We start from the raw sequence: 19,393 nt of genomic DNA, 5'->3' as shown, positions 1-19,393 counted from the left end.
GGAAAAGGAGTAGTAAAAATAAAGTGTTATAAACCTAACCTCAAAAAATTAATATATACAATAGTGGCCATAAAAATAGGAACTTATTAAAATATATTAAAAATATACTACTACTTAAATTGGATGGCAGTATATGTAAAGCTTATTGTTTCTTCTGTTATAATTGTATCCACTAAACAGCTGGTCAATTTAATTTCTTTAATATGCACATTTTTTATTTTTCGTTAGACAACAAGCAAAAAACCTGTGGTAAATCATCGACCGAATCGACACACATCATTCAAATATTATAAAGTAAAAAATTGTATAATTTTGTCCAACGAAAAATAAAAAAATATACGCTGTTCCTTTTAGAATAGAATAAAATTGATCAGATGCATAGTGGAGTTAACAATACCAGAAAATAAAATACACAATACATAAACTGAAATCCAATTCAAGTCGAACTGTTCATATTTTTAATACATTTTAATAAGTTACTATAATTATAGCTACTATTTGATATCTATATCCAAAAATATTAATATATATATATATATATATATATATATAGATTTTATTTGACAAAAAATCAAATTCATATTTGAGATAGGATTTCTATGAATCACAGATCACAAAAAATTGTTACGAATTACAGTATTATTATCTTCTTCTTCTGATATCGTACCACAATTTGTGGCACAAAAGATCGCTTACAATGTTGATGAATAATTCCCTTTCTCTTGTTCATACTCTGCCACTGGTTTAACTCCGCCTCACATTCGCAATACTGCGCAAGCGATTATAGTCCTCAAGGTATAACTGCAGATTTGTCGCCGATCGTGTAAACAACTCTTTTGTGTCTATTATATTATATGGTATTCGGGTTAACTAAAATAAATTATATTGTTAGGTATTTTGTAGTTTATACATTATCTGATCATGTGCCTACAGACTAACACTGCGAATTACATTTACAGGCCTCTACAATAGCGCAAGTACTGAATTAAATTATGCTACACTGATATTGTAAACAAACAAATATGAATTCGAATAAAGGTAAGAAATGCTAGAACAAAGGCGGTGTGCCCTATTTTACCCAGTTACGTTTCAGGTTCAAAGTACCGAAAATACAAACCTGCTGTAGGTGATAAAGCAAGGGAGACTTTAGAAAACATTGATGAATCTAACCCTGTTATAAAAATGTTTCGCGCATTTAGTGCCGAATTGGATGAAAAGCATGACAGATACGAAAGAATAGTGAAACTCAGCAGAGACATAACCATAGAAAGCAAAAGGATAATCTTTTCGTTGCACAATGTTAACATAGAACTGTAAGGCAATGACCACCCATTTAAATACTAAATCTAATGATTGTTTTATAGTGAAAGCAAGAAGGCTACTCTGCTGAAAGACATAGAGAGCAGATTGGATGGACTAATAGACACCAATTTTAAAATGATTGCTTTGGAGTTGAAGGGACACGATCCTTACATGTATCACAAGGCATTTACAGGTGGTATACAGGAATTCATCGAAGCTTATACATTCTATCAATTCATAAAAAATGAAAGTATAGGAGATTGGAACTCTTTTAATAATTTGTTCCAATACAAAGACGACGATAACGGGGAATTTAGTTTATTGTTCACTCAACTGGATTTTATTTTGGGTAAATACTATATTATAATTTAAAACGTGTTTTTATAAAATAAGTTTATAGGAATTGGTGATTTAACTGGAGAATTGATGAGAAGATGTATTAATGTTCTAACAGGAGGGAATGTTGGTGAATGTTCAAAAATGTGTAATTTTGTTAAGGCAATTAATACTGGATTCCTGGGAATGGTAAACACTGGATATAAAGAAATTGGTAGAAAAGCTTATGTTTTAAGACAGAGTTTATCTAAAATGGAACTTGTATGCTATAATCTTGAAATCAGGGGACAAGAAATTCCAAAACACATGTTATTAAATGTAATAGAGTCTTCTGAGGTTGAAGAGGATGAAGGATTTTTTTAGAAATATATTTTTAATAATCTTCACACAAATTAACAACCTTTTATTTGTTCCTACTTCAGAAGCACAATAATAAAAAACTGTTGATCCAGCCCTAATTGTTAAATTTGTGTAACTACAATGTTGAGGAACACAGGATGCAACTAATCTCTTGAATGTAGAATATTTATTATTATATGAAAAACAAAAAATATATTTATAAATATTTGTTATTCCAAAATTTTATTATTATTACTTCATAACAAAAACAACCCGATTTCTAAAACCATTTATTAAAGAGATTCCTTAGTATGTCACAGTTTAAAAATGTAAACACCATAAAATAAATCAGTTCACATACATATATACTTAATTGACGATGGTTTGCTCTTAAGGTTTCTTTAAATATCTTCAATTTTATCAAACTTGTTTGTATGTACAATTAATAAATGGAATATTTGACTTCACATGGTTAATATAGAAATTATACAAGGTTGTAAGATGATGATCTAAACCAAAAAGGTAGAAGTTGCGTGACTGTAATGTACACTTTCAAATGTTACATTTACTATCAATGATATGTACAAACATAAGACAAATTTGTAGATATATTAAAGAGTCCTTTATAAATATATTTATAAACATCTTCTTAAAATTTGAACTATTTAAAGTTGATATAAAAGACTCTATAAATGCGTTAAGGAACTTTTAAAGAACACCAAAAGCAATAAAATCCTCTAAATATTATACATTTAAAATTTCGTGCTTAATAAATGCACAAAGAGAAACGTGTTTCTAATAAATTTGTGCGAATATTCAAACGGAAGGCTTAGCTTGAGATATAAATTGAAGTAAGTCAATGGCAGTGACTATTCCGCATGGTTTGTCTGTTGCACCTAAAAGTCGTAATAATGAATCAACCACTTACATACATACATATTAAATTATCTAACAATTAATAATTATTAAAAACTTACCATGCTTTTCCAAAATAACTACATATGCTTCTTTTTCTAACACTCTAGAAACAACACCCAAATTTGCAGTGTTATATAATTTAGGATATATTCTTATGACGATTTTTTCAATGCTTTCATTGGATTGCACTCTTCCCGAAATAAGTCCGTTCATCAAATTTTGCAGAGTTACCATTCCAATAATAGAACTGGAATCATTGTAAAACATTAATATACGTTACAAAACCTGAATTCAAAGACTTACTTATTGCTATCGACAAACGGTACTTGATCTACTCCCAACTTTTTCATTATATTGAGAACCCTTTCACATGTCATGCTCTGAGTTGCAGTTTGGAGCTTCTCCAAAGGTATATTTGTAACTGGAACATCCCACCACCTTAGAAAAGAAAATTAAATAATTAATAATACATGTTGGCACACATCTGAATACAACAATCTCACCAGTGATTCTTTGTGTTAACACAAGGCTGCAAGTTTCTAGCTTCCATCCATTGATCAGAAATGAATTTGGTAATGTAGTTTCTAATACTGTCTGGTAAAATAATAACGACTTTTTGGCCTGGTTTCAAATCTTTAGCGGCCTGCATGGCTGCCGAAACATTGGCTCCACTGCTAGAACCACAAAGCAAACCCTCATCACGGATCAAACGCCTGGCCAACGGCAACGACTCTTTGTCGTTGGTTTTGATCCACACATCCACCACTGACCTATCCAAAACAGTGGGAATAAAATCGTATCCGATGCCTTCAACCTCGTAAAAACCGGCACCGGCTTTATTGAGATTATCAGGCTGAGCCAAGATCGAGCCATCCGGATCCGCGCCAACAATAATAGTATTAGGAGACTTTTCCTTTAGTTTGCGACCTATGCCCGTAATGGTACCACCGGTGCCAGCACCGATAACCACCATATCAACTTTGCCCATCTGATCCAAAATCTCCTCAGCCGTGGTGTCGTAGTGAGCCAAAGAATTGCCCGGATTCGAATACTGAAAGTTACGATTACGATATTCGTAAAGCAACAATTGGCGAAAAATTATAAGAAATTTACCTGATCGAGGATAACAGAGTTGGGAATCTCGTTCTTCAGCTTATACGTAACTCCAAACATGCCGTCGGGCGCGTCGGAATCGGCGGTGACGGGCGTCCGGACAATTTCGGCGCCCAGCGCGTTCAAAACCGACACCTTTTCATTGGACATTTTCTCGGACATCACGATCACGCAGCGGTAACCTTTGACGGCGGCGGCGAGGGCGATGCCTATTCCCGTATTACCAGACGACGGTTCGATGATGGTATACCCTGGTTTGAGGATGCCTTGTTTTTCGGCGTCCTCTACCATGCGATAACCGATGCGGTCCTTCACAGAGCCGCCTGGATTGAAGAATTCGCATTTCACATCTAAAAAGAAACAAAAGTATATTGAAGAATCCGTATTACAAATCTATAAATAGATATTTTTATGAAAACTCCATACAATTAAAGAATTTGTATTTTTCCAAACAATTTAATGTGGGTGCCACGTATTTTTGTACACATCCTTGAAAAAATCAATAATCGATATCTACTTTCTTAAACATATCAAAATGATAATCAGTAAACATATGTGTATCATATTACTCAATTTTAAGAAAGGATACTATCAATTAAATAATATTTGCCTTTGTAATAAATTTATCAAAAATATTTTAAAAAGTGTCAGAACTGAATAAATATTGTGAACGAATTGCATAATACCTCTGATAAAACTTGCAAATTTTTATAACAAATAGGTATTATGATAACCCTGGTGTTTAAGATGCTCAGTTTCTAAGAGCAATGTAAAAAATAATAGGATATATTTTAAAAAAAATAATTACTAAATGGGGAATTTTGAAACCAAAAGTAATGACGTTATGAATTCTATTTTAATATAACCACGATATGAATTGGTTAATAACGTATAAGTTATCTGGTATTGAGTAATTAAAATCATTATTACGTTATATCAGTGATATTGGGACGAAAATATTCTTAATTATTGCAAAAATAATTACATTAGGACTTTAACCTTTTATCATTTTTATAATATTACTAAGATAAAAGGTATTTTTTGTTGCATTTGATATTGTTATATTCTATATTATGTTATATTTTATTTAGACATATTAAAAAATTATACATTTGAATTAAAAACCTAATTTATTTACTATATTGGAATATTTTTTATTATTATAATAAAGGATATTATAGATTCTGGAAGGTATTATACAGGATGTCACCCATTAAAAAAAAATGTAAGTAACATGCCCAATATATTCCGTGTGCAAACAAACTTAAAATAGTTTAGTTATAATTTTATTTAGTACATTTGGATTAAACTAAATATTTGTATGTTTATGATTACAATTAGTACTACAAATTTATAATAATTTTTACCAATTATCTATGTGTAGCACTCAAATCCAAATTTACTGTCGAAACAAGTACTTGGATAATGGATAACATTATTTAAAAAATAATATTAGTTTTTACGAAAATCTAAAATGTTATTGCATGCAAACATTCTAATATTGATAACAACTATTTTTAGCAAAACAATTTAAATTTTTATGAAGTATAAATCACACATAAACTTTACATTTAACTTTTATATCAATTGATGAAATGATTTTTATATTATTATAGATTCATAATAATCATTACTTATTTTATAGGAGTAAAATTGAATAAAAAATATTACTAGACTTAATTTTACATACTGCCCAGTACCAAATAAAATATAATTAAAAAGTTAAATAAATGTATATTAATTTTATATGGATATATCACATACTTACATACCAATATACTGCTGATTTTGTCATTATTAAAATTTCCACAACTAATATAATTTTATAATACGTACATAAAATAGATAAATACGTAATACACACTCAAAACTTCTAAACCAAATTTGTCTCGATATTAAAGTATTAAACTAAATAAGTAACCAAAATTGAATTTCTCAAGTTTAATTTTTCTAAATTATATACTCACAAACATCGCACAGAAGACCGTAATCTTTGGGAATTTTATTCAGTTTAACCATGGGTGTATTGCCGATGGCAGCTAACACATCAGCGAGGACTTTTGAAGAGCGCCTCCTGAAAAATGATTGAAGAAGGTAAATTATGTATGTCACACTCCTTGTTGCACTTAGCAAAAACAATTAACCAGTTTAGTAATAGTTACCGCACACCCATACCATTCTTGTGTTCTGTGAGGGCTGGTGGCAGGACAGGCCTTCTTGTGCCACGTGCATTTCGACGGATTGTCGGGCACGGTGAAACCGTTGTTCAGCGGCGACCAAAACGACAGGTTCGTTTTCAGCTGTTTGATTTTCTCACTGTCACACTGGTTCTTTGGTACTTCGGACATCGCAAGGCTCGTGTTGTATCAGCGAGAAAAAAACAAACGTGCCGCACCAACTGACGTTAGCGTGGTTATGTTAAACATTCGGGAAGTTAGTTGCGAACCGAAATTTCGGCGCAATGTTGCCGCTGCATTTGTTACATACCTGTTGCGGGGTGGGCAAGCACGGGCAAGTGTTTGTTTTTGGCGGGAAAGTATTGTAACTTTAATGCAACATATTCGTTCTTGTTTGTAGACAAATTAACGAGCATAAAAAACTATTGGTGATGAAATTAATAGCAGTAAATGAGTGCTTCAATATCTATTTTAAACAATACGTTGTTGTCAACAGCTTTATAGATTCCTGGTGAATTGCAAAAGTTTTTTATCTCAAAAGAGGTCACAAAGATTTGTTAAAAGTTTCATTTCATTTCATTTTATTCTATTTTTTTAATGATTTTAAACATTAAAATATCAGTTATATCTAATTCTCAGAACCTTTTAACACAAAACTTTATAATAATAAATAATTTGATTTAAATTTATGTAAATGATTTAAAAATATTTTTGCATATTTAACACAAATATTCAAATTTTAAATACCAAAGTGGATAATAATATATCGATATCGACTAAATGAACAAAACTTGCAAGGATATATTTTAGCAAAGGATTGGTATCAAAGAAAAATATTCGAACAAGCCTAAAAGTTTGCAAAAAGTGTATCAATTATCATCCAGTATTTTGGCGAGGTGTACTCTGGAGTGGTGAATTCATTTTCAATAGAACAAGATCGGATGATAAAAAATATATTCATCGTCCTCCTAAAAAATTTTCTTATTCCAGATTTCCATTCCTTGGCACCGTATAGGACCATTTCAAAAATTATTAGTAAAATGAACCGTTTCCTACATATGTTAGAGACGTCATCAGAGATGTAACGGAACCGTTTCATGATATTGATTCAAAGCATGTGTCTAATGTTGTTAGAAATTGACTAAAAGATCAATCACATTAAAGTTCCTGATTGGGCAGCGTAAAGTTCGGATCTAAATCCAATTGAAAACTATGTATGTTAGTTCTGTGACCAGCCTCACTATGCATTTTTTGTTCAAGATTTAATTTAAGTAAAAATTATTAGTTAGGTACAAATTGATAAATTGTATAAAAAATGTAGTGTAATTATTTTAAATAAATTATAAAATATTTGGATTGAAAGATGGACGCATCTCTTAATTAACAATAATGACCACCACTGTAGATAATAGCATATTTTTATTATTGCATTAGAAATGACGATATCGGCAGACCACGTTCAGCAAACATCTGCAAAATAACTGGCTGACGACATCGTCTGTGGACAAGACTACTGTGTCGTAAACAATGACGAGTCTTGTATTTTAATCATCATTCCTTTCGTCATGATTAGTAGGGTAAAAAAACGTACTGTTTTAGTAATTTTTAATAGGTATATACACTGCCAGAGTATCTACAAACAGTTAATAACTTATAATTAATACATTAAATCATACAGATTTTTTTAAATACTTGTACATATATACACATATGACATGTTGATATATAAAATATAAATTCATATTTATATTTTTATTTATAATTAAAACTTTATAATATGTAATTTTAATGGCATACTCTGTAAGTTATAATAAAATACCTAGAACAACGCCGATGACTATTACATCCTAAAACACCGTTTCATGTCAATAGAGTCGCCTTGCATGTAAACAAATTCTGTGCGATAAAACTAGTTGTTTAAGTTGTTTGTCAAATCCTAGGATACCATATAGACTACCTAAAATGTCTGCAGTACTTTCCTTAGAAAATCCCTTGTTGAAAACCTATTTTTACTATGTTTCGGTGTTGGGATTGAAAATGCTGTTGATGTCGGCAATGACCGGCTTCCAAAGATTTAAAACGAAGGTAAGCTAACAATAATTATTAAAATTATTGATATTTATAATATATCCAATTATTTAATCATCACATTATTATATTTATATGTTGTCCCAGATATGTTAAATCAGTATCTACGTGCGAACATATATAAATGAATTAATCGATTAATGAATCAATTAATTATAATACCTTGTTCCGTAATTATGTTAATTATATTGTGCAATAAATTATTGTACTTTAATCCATATTTAGTTTATAATTTTATATTACCTTCAGTATCTTTAAAGTAAAATTTCTTGTTACAAATTCTATGCTTTCATATACAATAAGAAAAGAGTTTAATCCATCTGAATCCTGAAAGTGATATCATATGTAATAGATACAGTAGGTCTCCCACTATGGGACAGACTTCTACTACTATTTTTTCTGTACAGTGTGGTTCTTTTGAAAGAGGGATACACTCATACAACTTTTATTTTCTGTCCGATTTTGGCAAATTTTTTTCAATTGTTAATCAGGAAAATGTGTTCCTATAGACAAAATTGCATGTTCATATTCTTTTTATGTTCTATTCTATTCGTTGTACAATAAATTGTCGAAGTTGAATTAATTAATTCAACAAGTCGAAAACTGCACAATTTATCTTTTTTATATTACAATTTTGGCTAGGAAACCAATGATTATATCACTGCTGACTTGTTATTTGAGATTTGTAACCGAAATAATAATCCGTAATAAATAATAATTTATAATAAAAACTAATGTATTCAGTAATCTTATCTTTGATTTTTTTGTAAATATATTTAAATATATTTTTAGAAAATTTAAAAAATATCGTTTACATATGCTCCTGCCCCGCCAAATAATACTAATTTTACATTTGTACGAAAAATATTTTTTACAACTCTGATACAAAATATATTTCGTACTTCAAAAAATAAATAAAAATTTATGTTTATATAATTTACAGTTTTTATGTCACTGTTAATTAATTCCCTAAAATATTTAATATTTTAAACTCATTATCAAATAATAAATAATTTAAAGGGCAACAATATTTTAAGCGAATGAATAAATGCATTACAAATTGTCTGGAAGTTTTCGTTTAGTTTCATTACTATTTACATACATAAATCCAATAAAACCATGTACGATTATAAATTTCAAGTCAAACACACAAACCTGTTTACTGCAATAAATCGTTATCGCTTGATCAACTGATCAAAATATAAAAATCATCCGATGCTAAGAACATCACTGGTGACTTTGATATATTCATAATTGTTTAATCAGCGGTGTATATTTCGTGCCGGCGATTAAACTCCACAGTACTAGTACGCTCATCGTTCGATAGAATACTCTCTCAGATTCGTTCTCAAACATGGCCAGTGAACTTCTTTCTCTGACAAACCCATTGCTAAAGACATATTTCTTCTATGTCACTATTTTAGGAATTAAAATGCTGGCCATGTCATTGTTGACCGCAAGGCAAAGAGTTAAAACGAAGGTATGACATTCCTATTAAATAATTAATGTGATTATGTGTTTATCACTGGAGGAAGTTTCTCCGGAATGAAATTTCCTTTATTGTACATTTAATCTGACAATTGTCAATACTTAAACAACCCTTTTCTTCCAAATATGAAATTTACAATTAGATTATCATTTTTTGTTGCTACAGTCATTCGCCAATCCTGAAGATGCTGAGCCTATGAAACTAAAAGTGAGGGTCAATGATGCTGTGGAGAGAGTGAGAAGGTAATTCTTCCCTTGTTGCGAAAAGCAATCAAAACTTATTGAAATCTTATTATTTCAGGGCCCACTTAAACGATTTGGAAAATATCACCGTATTCTTTATCATCAGTTTCGCTTACATCATGACTGATCCATCTGTATTTATCACCACAATGTTGTTCAGAGTTTACACAATTGCTAGATTTATTCACACCTTCGTCTATGCAATCGTGGTTTGCCCACAACCCTCAAGGGCCTTGTCTTGGGGCGTCGGCTATGGTATTACCATCTATATGGGTATCGCGACTGTGCTGAGTCTGTGCAAGCACATGTAAATGGTTATTTATGGGTGTTTCTAATTAATTCTGTCAGTAGTGTACTAAGCGGTTCCTTTTGACTTATTAAAAAATTATTTTGAAACTAGCTTCAGTTACATAGGGATGGATCGTTCTACGTTGAACTTCTGCAAGTCACTTCTAAATGTCAACTATATTTTTAATGTAATAGTGCACGTAAACAATTTGTTCATATTATATTTTAATAATAAAGACGTTTAAAAATATCTTGTTTATTTAATACATAACAACACAAATAATAGATTCTAGATTTTTTTTTTAAACTAAGGTATGTAACCTATAACAAAAGCATGGATGGCACTATGTATGGCCATATATCCAGTAATTGCAAACCCTACAGCCCACAGTGTAGCTCTTGTAGGCTGTCTCATGACATAAATTGCATACACAAATGAGTGCAAGGTTCGTGTAACTAAGAACACGATAAACAGTAAATTGACAACCCACAACGGAGGGTTGGTGAAGAGATAGGCCAATGACGCCAGGAAGAAGACCGGAATGTTTTCTAAATCATTTTGGAAAGTCCTAAAATTATTTAAACATAAATTAGAGAAAGATTCCGATATATTGGATTTGTTACCTTCGAGTGCGAGCTACTGTTTCATTATCTTTGACTTCGCCGTTCATCCAAGCCGCATCTTCAGCACTAATGAAAACCTATTGATACAACACAATATAAAATGAACAAACAAATATTATTAATTATTGCCAACAACGACGAGTATTTTATTTCAATGAAACGAATGTTAAAAATATAAATAGGATTTTTATATACTTCAGTAGTTTTAAATTATACTTGGTTATAAAAAGTAATTAAAATTATTTAAAACCATAAAACACTGCGTTGTTTAATATATTTGAGAAGTTTAGATATTAAAAAAATTTAAATATCTGCATTAATTAAACTTTGGACGTGTTTATTTAGTGACGCTCTTGTGTAAAAAGTTAATTAATGGCAACAAAATAATTATATTTTGTTTAAAACAGAGCAAATGAGTGAATTCATATTTTAAATATAATGAAATTAAATATATTGTCAATTGGGAATATACATACAATGATTACAATCAATGGAATATTAACTAAAACTAATTTTTATGATCCTTAAACTTAATTTTGATGATTTACAGAATTTCTATTTACAAACCTTGTCTCGCATGCGTTGCAAAATTGTGAGCAAAGTAAGTCCCATCATTTTCAAAATTAATAAATTAACACAAATTAAGTAACTACAAAACGCTGGATTTGCTGTTGATAAAACATTGTCTGTCGTGTAGTTCCACATGGTTCACTGTCGAGTAGTAAACAACTAATGAACGGATCTTGCACTATTAAAAATTTCCTACTCGTTCTACGTGGACACCGTATGCACTGGAATTAATACCTGCGGCAGTGATGAGAGTGAAAGTTTTGCTTGGATTGTTTTTGTTTTGACGTTGCTCGTGTGTGATTTCATTTACTTTAAAAAGTAAATTTTAAAGATTCAAATTTCTTGTAAACTATTTGCATTATATATTTTCTTTCCAGTAATAATAGAGTGAACATTTTGTAAATAAACAATTTCCTGAAATAAAATATGGAAGGAAAATTAGAAAAGGAAAATCACTAAGTATTGTAATTTTGTTAATATAGATGTTTATTTTTTATTATCACAATAGTAAATAACAAATTAAATTCATATAAAATTGTAAAATATTAACAGTTATATAACAGTATTATAATTATTTGGAATATTTTAAAAATTATATTTATAAATCGACTTATTATTTGGTTGAAATTGAATCATTTTTCAACCAGTAACAGCAACGGCAGCATCAATCTTTTAAATATGTGACATAAATATACATATAACAGATGGAAAAAGCATAATTATAAAGTTTATGGGTTTCTTATCCAATAACAATGTTTTAAAAATAACAAATCATCTTAATAATGGCCCACGCATATATTTCAGATGAATGCTCCATTGAAACATAAGGTGGGAATAAATACTTAAATTATACAAAGTTGAGGCGTTACGTTAAGTTTTTTTAAATAAAACGCAAAACTAAAAATTTGAAACATTCTTTAAAACGATATAAGACACCTCACAGGTCAATGGTACTAAATGCTGAACCTACAAATATTACCACCCATTTTATCGTCCAACACTATAAAAATTATTCACACTTGAATTTCTTCCAACATTTTATAAACCTCTACCATTTCCGGCCTTAAACGAGCCTTCTCGTTAACACATTTCTTCCCGATATCAATTAGTCCCCTGAAACAAGCGTCGTAACCCTCAACAAGCGGATCCTTCAACGTCATCACATCACCATTAAAATCATCGAAGAGCTCTTTCAAAAACACAATCTTTGTGTCTACTTTCACCGCTACCCTTCTCGCAGTGGCCAGTTCGAAGAGAACAACTCCGAAGCTGTACACGTCCACTTTTGAAGAGAACTTCTTGTTGCGCAGAAATTCCGCGGGCAAGTATGCTTTTGTGCCTTGAACTTTACTAACTTTGCTGTACTCACTATGAGGCCCCTCTCTGGCGAGGCCAAAGTCTCCAATTAAAGGCACATCACAGGGATCCAAGAGAATGTTAGCCGATTTTATATCGGCGTGTACGAGCCCTTTTTCTCCTGACGTGTGTAAGAACTGCAGGCCTCTAATAGTAAAAAAACATATTTTCAGTTGGTATTAATTTAATGTTTAAAACGTTTGCATTTGACGCTGTTCCGAATAATGAATGGTTTTGAACGAAAACTGTTAATAAACCATGTGTCTAACATGGAAAGTATTTTACCTGGCAACTCCCAAGGCAATTTCTAAACGCTTTGGCCACCTCAGTGCTTTAGTGGGATCTCTGACTCTCAATCGTGACTCCAAAGAACCACCCGCCATATATTTATAAATGAGACAAGGCAAAGGTCCATCTATACTGTATCTGTGAACATAAAACAAGTTTAATATAATATCAAAATATCCCTAGCTCATATATACCCATAAACAGGCAAAATATTGTCATGCCTATAAGCATTAAGGCATTGCAATTCTATAATTGACTGCTTAATTTGAACACTGTCCCACTCTTCAGTATCTTGCCTTGGTTCTATTCGTTTTATTGCCACTTCTGTATTTTTCCATTTGCCTTTGAAAACTGTTCCATAACCACCTTTTCCTAACAGATTTCTTTTGTCCCAATCATTAGTTGCTTCCAATAAATTGACATAGGGAATTTGAGGGATTGCTCCTGCAGATACAGTTACAGATGATATATCAGTAGCACTTATAGACCTTGAGGCATGAGGCTGCAACAAAAGAAAATTTTATTTATGTATACCCAATATACAAAGTTGTTGGAAAATAGTTGTAATGAACCATGATATGGACATGCATGTCTGTTTACAATTAGTAGACTTTATTGTGATGAAAATTTACCAACTAATGCTAATACTTACTTGTGGTGTAAGGTTATTAAAATGAGAAGGTTGTGGTGGCACAATGGCTACTGGCATAACATGGCCTTTTGGGCCTTCAGTATTAACTAATAACTTACTGATATCAGGAATCAAGACACTATCATTGTCATCCTTTGTAGGCATTTGATTGATCACAGACTTTGTTACATTTGAAATTTTCTTTTCACTATTGTTGAAGTTCTCCTGAGGAATATTGTCAGGTTTATTAATATTGTTAACTGGCAAATTGGCTCTAACTATTTTTGAATGATAAATTGGATCGATAAAATCTTTAATTATCAACATTGCTTGGTAATGCTTCATTTTATGTAACAATTCAAATAATTCAAGAACTGTATGATTTTTATTGCCCCAGTTTGTCAACAAGCAATCTGTTGGTCTTTCATTTCTTTTAATCTCCTAAAATCAATTCGTTAGGCACAAAAAATATAAAGATTTGTAACTGCTCACATTAATTTCATCTACATTATATTGCATATATATTCCAGCAAGTTCCTCCCATCTATTATTTTGGTCCAAAACTTTACATAACTGCATTCGTTCAGCATATGGCAAATGATAAACATACATTTTAAAATTGTTATTTAAAGATGCAACCTGGAAATTCGCAGTTCCTAAATTATCACTGCAACAATAATAACAATTTAATGTTTCGGAATTCTAATAGCCACAACAAAATAAATGAAATGAATATGTTTAGTAAATTTAATTTACTTACTGTAATCAAATTAATTTTTGCTCAAAACAGTAGACATTTATTTAATATAAATATAAATTTTATATGATAACCACAGAACTCTCAAAAACAAAATAAACAAAACAATCGGATATAATCTCTACATGGAGAAATCTAACTGTATAATAAAATTAATGTTCCTAAAAGTGCTAAATACAACGACATCTATGATTGTCTTATATTGTTAATAAAAATTATATCCATTAACATACACAAATTAATAAATAATGATTTTTTTTTTTGGATATTATCAATTTGAATAGTGAAAAACAATCTTTAATATCATAATTTATCGCTATCAAAATTTTTCAACAAACTTAAGACGTTTTATTACGAAATTAACTTAAAAATGGCAATAAAAAATTCGATAAAAATTCAAAGGTAGACAATGGAAATCCAATGTTCTATAAGACTTGTAAGTAAAAATAAAACACAACAAAAACTGTCACCAAATATTTAAACAATCGTTGCAGAACTGTCTCAGGTTACATCTAGTGAAATCTTCATTAAAAACAACTAAACGGTCTCTAGCTGAGGATGTATTTTTATAGGATGTTGAATTTCGTGTAACGTGCTGTGAATAGACAAGGAAAATTATTTCATTTCTTCAAAATATTCTTTTCCCGCCATACACCCCAACTGTACTACTGCGTCCTCTTATAAAAGTTACTAATTCCTATTTTACCGACACTATGCGAGATTGTTATTTGAATGTAGTTTTTGTAACGACTTTTTTCCAAATTAATATATTAGTCAAGATGAACTGCCTTCCTCCCACAATCACAGACAATAGAATTAGGAAGGTAGAAAAGAGTCCTAAAATAATCTTAGGTCTTACTGACAACGAAGATAATTTAAATGAAGAAGAAAAGCATGATCAATCCTCAAAAGAAATTTCTTTCCTAAACGACACCTCTATTGGTTCATATATTACTCAAATTGAGAAAATTTATTGCCAACCAGAGAGTTTACGCCAAGGTATGTTCCCGTTAAATATAATAAATTCCAAAATGATATGATGGTATATTTTATAGATGTGCTTCGTATCAAGCCTGATGTTCTTAAGGATGTTGATGAACTGGAACGAATCTATTACCTCATGGAATCACATGCAACCTCCTTAAGGCTCACAACAACTCTAAAATGGACAGAAAAAGATGGGCAGAAGTCTGATAAGATAGATGATGTAGCTTTACAATATACAAATAAAACTGGACCTGACTCGATTAATAAATTTTTAAATAAAATTAAAGAATTGCCCAAAGGTATGAATAATTAAAACTAATGCTGAAGGTATTTATTATTTGTATTTTAGAGTGGACATTAGTACAGCTTACAAGTCAATATGGTAGAGATAAAAATTTTATTGTTGAAAATACATATATTACTCCTGGGATAGACATCACTGTTTTTAATTGTGGTGAGAATTTCTCAAATCCATTTTTAATCCCCATTAATGGACCATTTGATCCTGTTACTAGAAACAGGATTCACCTAATTGATGAAATGCATAACATTATTAAAGAAAATCGAAACTTTATGACAACAGCTAAATCAGAAAGAAACTATGAAAAAATATACCGAAAACGAGAATCAATCTCGGACCGGTTAAAGGTAAGAATATTAAAGTCATTACTTTGAAAATAAATAGAATTTGAACAAAGTGTACTGTTCATATGATTACAAATATTTTAAACTTTTTCGTAGCTCAAAATGCATTCTGATACGTAGTTTGAATCTGATTACTTATTTTAATTGGTAATCTATTAATTTTTAATTCTTAATATTTATTTATATTTCTTACTAATTATTATACCTAAAATATTCATTTGTGTTGCTTTTTATTTTTCCAGTAAATTTTATTTTATGCATGTCTTACAAAGATTAAAAATGACATTATATATGCTGTAACCTATATATACAGTATTTGGTTATACTGTTTTTTTGTAGTTACTAATAAATGACATCCATACATTGTGGTTGAAGCATTGGAGATGCTTATTTGTTGGCCGATTCCAAGATTTAAATCTGGAGAAAAGAATTAAAAATGAAATAAAGAAGGGTTTTGCTAATGAGTAAGAAAAATAAATATTTCTCTCTCTATTTATTTCTTAATAATTTTACAGGTGTCCTAATATGTCTGCCAATATTTTGTATATATTACTAGGGGCAGCAAAATGTGCAGGTTACTGTCAATTTAAGTATGAAGACATCAGGAACATACTTGTATATTGTTTTCCTGGTCAAAACAAAACTTTTCTGAAGTATGGTATCGATTTAATTAAAAATTTGTCGGACAAATACAATTTAAGACAACAAGAGAAATATCCCGTAATATTAATTGTTGATGATGTAAGTAACTTTTGACAACTGTAATAGATGGGTTTAGACCATATTTTTAGTTGTTGGATATTATCCCATGGGAAATGATGGATGTAATTCAAACAGAATCAATATACAGACTTCCCTCCTTCCATTTCGTCTATGTCTTATATAAAACTCACAAAAATGATATTAAAGATGGGTACAAAATCATTAAAGACTACAACAAGGGTGCGTACGTTGTAAATCCTGATCAAGATTTAAAAAACATGGAAGTACGTATTATGAATTTTTATAACTATTGGTGTCCAGAATGGACTGGTATATCAGGATATAAACCCACAAATGATGAATTTTATGAACTTTTAACAAGTGCTTCTATATTTTCGTAAGTAAAATACGTTTGTAATTGTTTAAAATATTCATAAATGAGTTTTTGATTTTAGATACAATGGTCATGGTAGTGGTAGTCAACATATGAGAATGGAGAGGATTCAAAGATGTCATGTGAAAGCAATTGTGTTGCTTTGGGGCTGTTCTAGTTCAAACATTAACAGGACTGGGCCTCACATGGGATTTTATGGATCCTATCGTAATTATTTAATAGCTCAATGGTATATTTTTATTTTATTCTTTTTATATTTTTAACAGGATGATAAAATTTTAAAATAAATGTTTTTTAAAAATATGCGAAATTTTTCTCTATTGTAAATTTCCAGGACAGTTAAATCTTGCACATTATTATGTATTTTTCAGTTAATAAATTTGTAAACAATAATTGGAAATGTATGTTCTTTTCTCTTTACTCTTTTTTTATAAATCATACTTTAACATTATTTTCTTTGTTTTATAACAAATTTCTTTATCATTTCAGCCCTGGTGTGGTTGGTATGTTGTGGGAAGTCACAGACACAGATACGGATTACTTAACTACGGAATTTTTGAGTAGTTGGATACCTTCTAACGCGCCAATTCATTGGAAACACGTTAATAAAGATAAATGGAAGAAGGCAGATAAAATAGGTACTTTTAATGCCATACTTATGGAATTGTGTTCAAATAACTAATTAAAATAATTTTTAGTTGTATTTTGTCAAGATGAAACGTTAAAAAATGGAAAAATTAGTTTGGAGCCTGATCTTGCTAAAGCCTTGAATAGCGCAAAAAAGTCTGTGAAATATCTAATAACAAAGGCTGCCTGTGTTGTCAGAGGAATACCTGTGAAAATTGAAACCCAATATTATTAATTATATTTTACTAATTTATACTATTCTACTAATATTATTTATAATTTTATTATATTTTTATTGTATAGTTCTATTTATTATAATTTTTTAAAATTTGTTAGAAATGTTTATATATTTCAACACTGTACAGTATACAATTGTATAAAACTATAGTACAAATTAAAAACTCGATTATTTACATTTTAAGCAAAATTTGTATAATTTATAATATAATAAATATTTAAGTAAAAATGTTTTTATTTTATCTCAAGTTTTAAGGCTTGAAAAATTGTACATTTTTCATATTAAGATTTGACTTAAATGTAGTGTGATTTTGAAACATATGTCATCAATTTCACGTCACGTCATAACGTATTTTAACAACAAATTAATATTGAAAAAACTTAAATACGTATTTATCTATGTAATAATAACTCCGACAATTAGTACAACTTTTGTTTTTTTATATATTAATTCTCAGATATATATTTTTAGACGCTAGTGTATTTTATTCTGTTTTCAAATTTTATAATAATTTAAATCCACATTCAATTATGTTTTATTTAAAAAGTGTCACTTAGATTAAGTTAGATTAAAATAATGTTTAAACAATTATTTACTATAATGCGATAGCTAATTTTTGTTAATATAAAATATATTTTAACTATTTAAATATTAAAATTGCATTTCAGTGGAGAAATAATCGCGATACGCATAAAATGGTGTAAACTTCAGCGTCGACCCGTCGCAAGAATAGGCTGACGCATACCCCGTCACGCCACACGCAGTGTGAAATCGATCGATTCAACAATTGATCGGTTGAAGCTCGCACTACTAAATTCATTCGATGGTGCAGTTCATTTTAGTGCAGTGATAAGTGTTGTGATTCGTACCCTATTTGTTAGATGTACTATTGCCTTTTGACGGTATGTTTTATTTTATATAAATTGTTTACTGAATTTCTGTAGCCTAATTTTTCTTAGAAATATTTTAAATATTTAAAATGTAATATTACATTAACTGTAATTTTATTTACAGTCAAAGAATTATTTTATTATTTTAAATTTTTCTTCTTTCCGACAGTAAAGTAAATAATCAAGCTATGTTTAAAATAAAGTTTTCCCTAGTTTTTAAATATTTTATAATTAAATTAAATATAAATTTTGGATTTTAATGCAAAATCAGTTTCTATCACAAATTCGTTGTTTTTCTGGATATCCAGTTTATGTTTATATTGAGGTAGTTAAAAATTGAAATAAATAACGACTCAGTGCTAAAATTATTGAACCTTTGTAAATAACTAAAC

General features: G+C 29.9%; 6 protein-coding genes across 9 annotated transcripts; 3 read left to right on the top strand and 3 right to left on the bottom strand.

The window, feature by feature from the left end:
- Positions 1 to 690: 690 nt before the first annotated feature.
- Positions 691 to 2,030, top strand: LOC109602590 (translin-associated protein X). Of its 2 annotated transcripts, none has more exons than XM_020019014.2 (5): positions 691 to 795; positions 960 to 1,038; positions 1,094 to 1,313; positions 1,365 to 1,651; positions 1,703 to 2,030. In XM_020019014.2, the coding sequence occupies exons 2-5, from the start codon at positions 1,023 to 1,025 to the stop codon at positions 1,999 to 2,001; spliced, it is 822 nt and encodes a 273-aa protein (XP_019874573.2). In that variant the 5' UTR covers positions 691 to 795; positions 960 to 1,022; the 3' UTR covers positions 2,002 to 2,030. The 2 variants fall into 2 exon arrangements, with proteins under 2 accessions (XP_019874573.2, XP_019874565.2); XM_020019006.2 differs by having other exon boundaries at positions 745 to 892.
- A 224-nt stretch (positions 2,031 to 2,254) lies between these two features.
- LOC109602605 (cystathionine beta-synthase) lies at positions 2,255 to 6,419 on the bottom strand. The gene is made up of 7 exons (XM_020019025.2): positions 6,184 to 6,419; positions 5,976 to 6,082; positions 4,009 to 4,358; positions 3,399 to 3,946; positions 3,199 to 3,333; positions 2,955 to 3,142; positions 2,255 to 2,873 (listed from the first exon to the last, which is right to left on the bottom strand). The coding sequence occupies exons 1-7, from the start codon at positions 6,354 to 6,356 to the stop codon at positions 2,794 to 2,796; spliced, it is 1,581 nt and encodes a 526-aa protein (XP_019874584.2). The 5' UTR covers positions 6,357 to 6,419; the 3' UTR covers positions 2,255 to 2,793.
- A 1,620-nt stretch (positions 6,420 to 8,039) lies between these two features.
- LOC109602624 (microsomal glutathione S-transferase 1) lies at positions 8,040 to 10,367 on the top strand. 2 transcript variants are annotated; one of them, XM_020019055.2, is made up of 3 exons: positions 8,040 to 8,270; positions 9,928 to 10,004; positions 10,063 to 10,367. In XM_020019055.2, the coding sequence occupies exons 1-3, from the start codon at positions 8,148 to 8,150 to the stop codon at positions 10,313 to 10,315; spliced, it is 453 nt and encodes a 150-aa protein (XP_019874614.1). In that variant the 5' UTR covers positions 8,040 to 8,147; the 3' UTR covers positions 10,316 to 10,367. The 2 variants fall into 2 exon arrangements, with proteins under 2 accessions (XP_019874614.1, XP_019874607.1); XM_020019048.2 differs by lacking the exon at positions 8,040 to 8,270 and adding an exon at positions 9,576 to 9,753.
- Positions 10,368 to 10,549: 182 nt separating this feature from the next.
- On the bottom strand, positions 10,550 to 11,686 carry LOC109602613 (prostaglandin E synthase). Its single transcript, XM_020019039.2, has 3 exons — positions 11,484 to 11,686; positions 10,917 to 10,993; positions 10,550 to 10,861 (listed from the first exon to the last, which is right to left on the bottom strand). The coding sequence occupies exons 1-3, from the start codon at positions 11,619 to 11,621 to the stop codon at positions 10,600 to 10,602; spliced, it is 477 nt and encodes a 158-aa protein (XP_019874598.2). The 5' UTR covers positions 11,622 to 11,686; the 3' UTR covers positions 10,550 to 10,599.
- A 698-nt stretch (positions 11,687 to 12,384) lies between these two features.
- Positions 12,385 to 14,639, bottom strand: LOC109601470 (serine/threonine-protein kinase pelle). 2 transcript variants are annotated; one of them, XM_049964697.1, is made up of 6 exons: positions 14,522 to 14,639; positions 14,254 to 14,400; positions 13,783 to 14,202; positions 13,325 to 13,632; positions 13,128 to 13,268; positions 12,385 to 12,989 (listed from the first exon to the last, which is right to left on the bottom strand). In XM_049964697.1, the coding sequence occupies exons 2-6, from the start codon at positions 14,371 to 14,373 to the stop codon at positions 12,500 to 12,502; spliced, it is 1,479 nt and encodes a 492-aa protein (XP_049820654.1). In that variant the 5' UTR covers positions 14,374 to 14,400; positions 14,522 to 14,639; the 3' UTR covers positions 12,385 to 12,499. The 2 variants fall into 2 exon arrangements, with proteins under 2 accessions (XP_049820654.1, XP_019873279.2); XM_020017720.2 differs by having other exon boundaries at positions 14,254 to 14,428; positions 14,522 to 14,631.
- A 621-nt stretch (positions 14,640 to 15,260) lies between these two features.
- Positions 15,261 to 18,300, top strand: LOC109602160 (uncharacterized). The gene is made up of 9 exons (XM_020018489.2): positions 15,261 to 15,517; positions 15,574 to 15,804; positions 15,855 to 16,153; positions 16,490 to 16,614; positions 16,666 to 16,891; positions 16,942 to 17,249; positions 17,308 to 17,475; positions 17,736 to 17,884; positions 17,945 to 18,300. The coding sequence occupies exons 1-9, from the start codon at positions 15,298 to 15,300 to the stop codon at positions 18,106 to 18,108; spliced, it is 1,890 nt and encodes a 629-aa protein (XP_019874048.1). The 5' UTR covers positions 15,261 to 15,297; the 3' UTR covers positions 18,109 to 18,300.
- The last annotated feature ends 1,093 nt before the right edge of the window (positions 18,301 to 19,393 follow it).

The sequence above is a fragment of the Aethina tumida genome, chromosome 1, assembly GCF_024364675.1.
Source record: "Aethina tumida isolate Nest 87 chromosome 1, icAetTumi1.1, whole genome shotgun sequence".
Taxonomy (NCBI): domain Eukaryota; kingdom Metazoa; phylum Arthropoda; class Insecta; order Coleoptera; family Nitidulidae; genus Aethina; species Aethina tumida.
The sequence above is the reverse complement of the archived record's forward strand: the minus strand, read 5'-3'. Positions and strand labels throughout refer to the sequence as shown.

Bases quoted from the DNA above. Each gene is read 5' to 3' on its own strand.
- LOC109602590 (XM_020019014.2), top strand. The intron at 1,314-1,364 runs GTAAGGCAATGA...ATTGTTTTATAG, and splicing joins CACAATGTTAACATAGAACT to TGAAAGCAAGAAGGCTACTC. The intron at 1,652-1,702 runs GTAAATACTATA...ATAAGTTTATAG, and splicing joins TCAACTGGATTTTATTTTGG to GAATTGGTGATTTAACTGGA.
- LOC109602605 (XM_020019025.2), bottom strand. From the start codon at position 6,356: ATGTCCGAAGTACCAAAGAACCAGTGTGACAGTGAGAAAATCAAACAG. The intron at 3,947-4,008 runs GTAAATTTCTTA...CGTAACTTTCAG, and splicing joins ACTCTGTTATCCTCGATCAG to TATTCGAATCCGGGCAATTC. The intron at 3,334-3,398 runs GTGAGATTGTTG...TTCTTTTCTAAG, and splicing joins GTTAACACAAAGAATCACTG to GTGGTGGGATGTTCCAGTTA.
- LOC109602624 (XM_020019048.2), top strand. From the start codon at position 9,628: ATGGCCAGTGAACTTCTTTCTCTGACAAACCCATTGCTAAAGACATAT. The intron at 9,754-9,927 runs GTATGACATTCC...TTGTTGCTACAG, and splicing joins GGCAAAGAGTTAAAACGAAG to TCATTCGCCAATCCTGAAGA. The intron at 10,005-10,062 runs GTAATTCTTCCC...TTATTATTTCAG, and splicing joins GCTGTGGAGAGAGTGAGAAG to GGCCCACTTAAACGATTTGG.
- LOC109602613 (XM_020019039.2), bottom strand. From the start codon at position 11,621: ATGTGGAACTACACGACAGACAATGTTTTATCAACAGCAAATCCAGCG. The intron at 10,994-11,483 runs GTTTGTAAATAG...TTGTATCAATAG, and splicing joins TGCAACGCATGCGAGACAAG to GTTTTCATTAGTGCTGAAGA. The intron at 10,862-10,916 runs GTAACAAATCCA...AAATAATTTTAG, and splicing joins ACAGTAGCTCGCACTCGAAG to GACTTTCCAAAATGATTTAG.
- LOC109601470 (XM_049964697.1), bottom strand. From the start codon at position 14,373: ATGTATGTTTATCATTTGCCATATGCTGAACGAATGCAGTTATGTAAA. The intron at 13,633-13,782 runs GTAAGTATTAGC...CTTTTGTTGCAG, and splicing joins TTAATAACCTTACACCACAA to CCTCATGCCTCAAGGTCTAT. The intron at 12,990-13,127 runs GTAAAATACTTT...TTTTACTATTAG, and splicing joins ATTGCCTTGGGAGTTGCCAG to AGGCCTGCAGTTCTTACACA.
- LOC109602160 (XM_020018489.2), top strand. From the start codon at position 15,298: ATGAACTGCCTTCCTCCCACAATCACAGACAATAGAATTAGGAAGGTA. The intron at 17,250-17,307 runs GTAAGTAAAATA...TTTTGATTTTAG, and splicing joins ACAAGTGCTTCTATATTTTC to ATACAATGGTCATGGTAGTG. The intron at 17,885-17,944 runs GTACTTTTAATG...AATAATTTTTAG, and splicing joins GAAGAAGGCAGATAAAATAG to TTGTATTTTGTCAAGATGAA.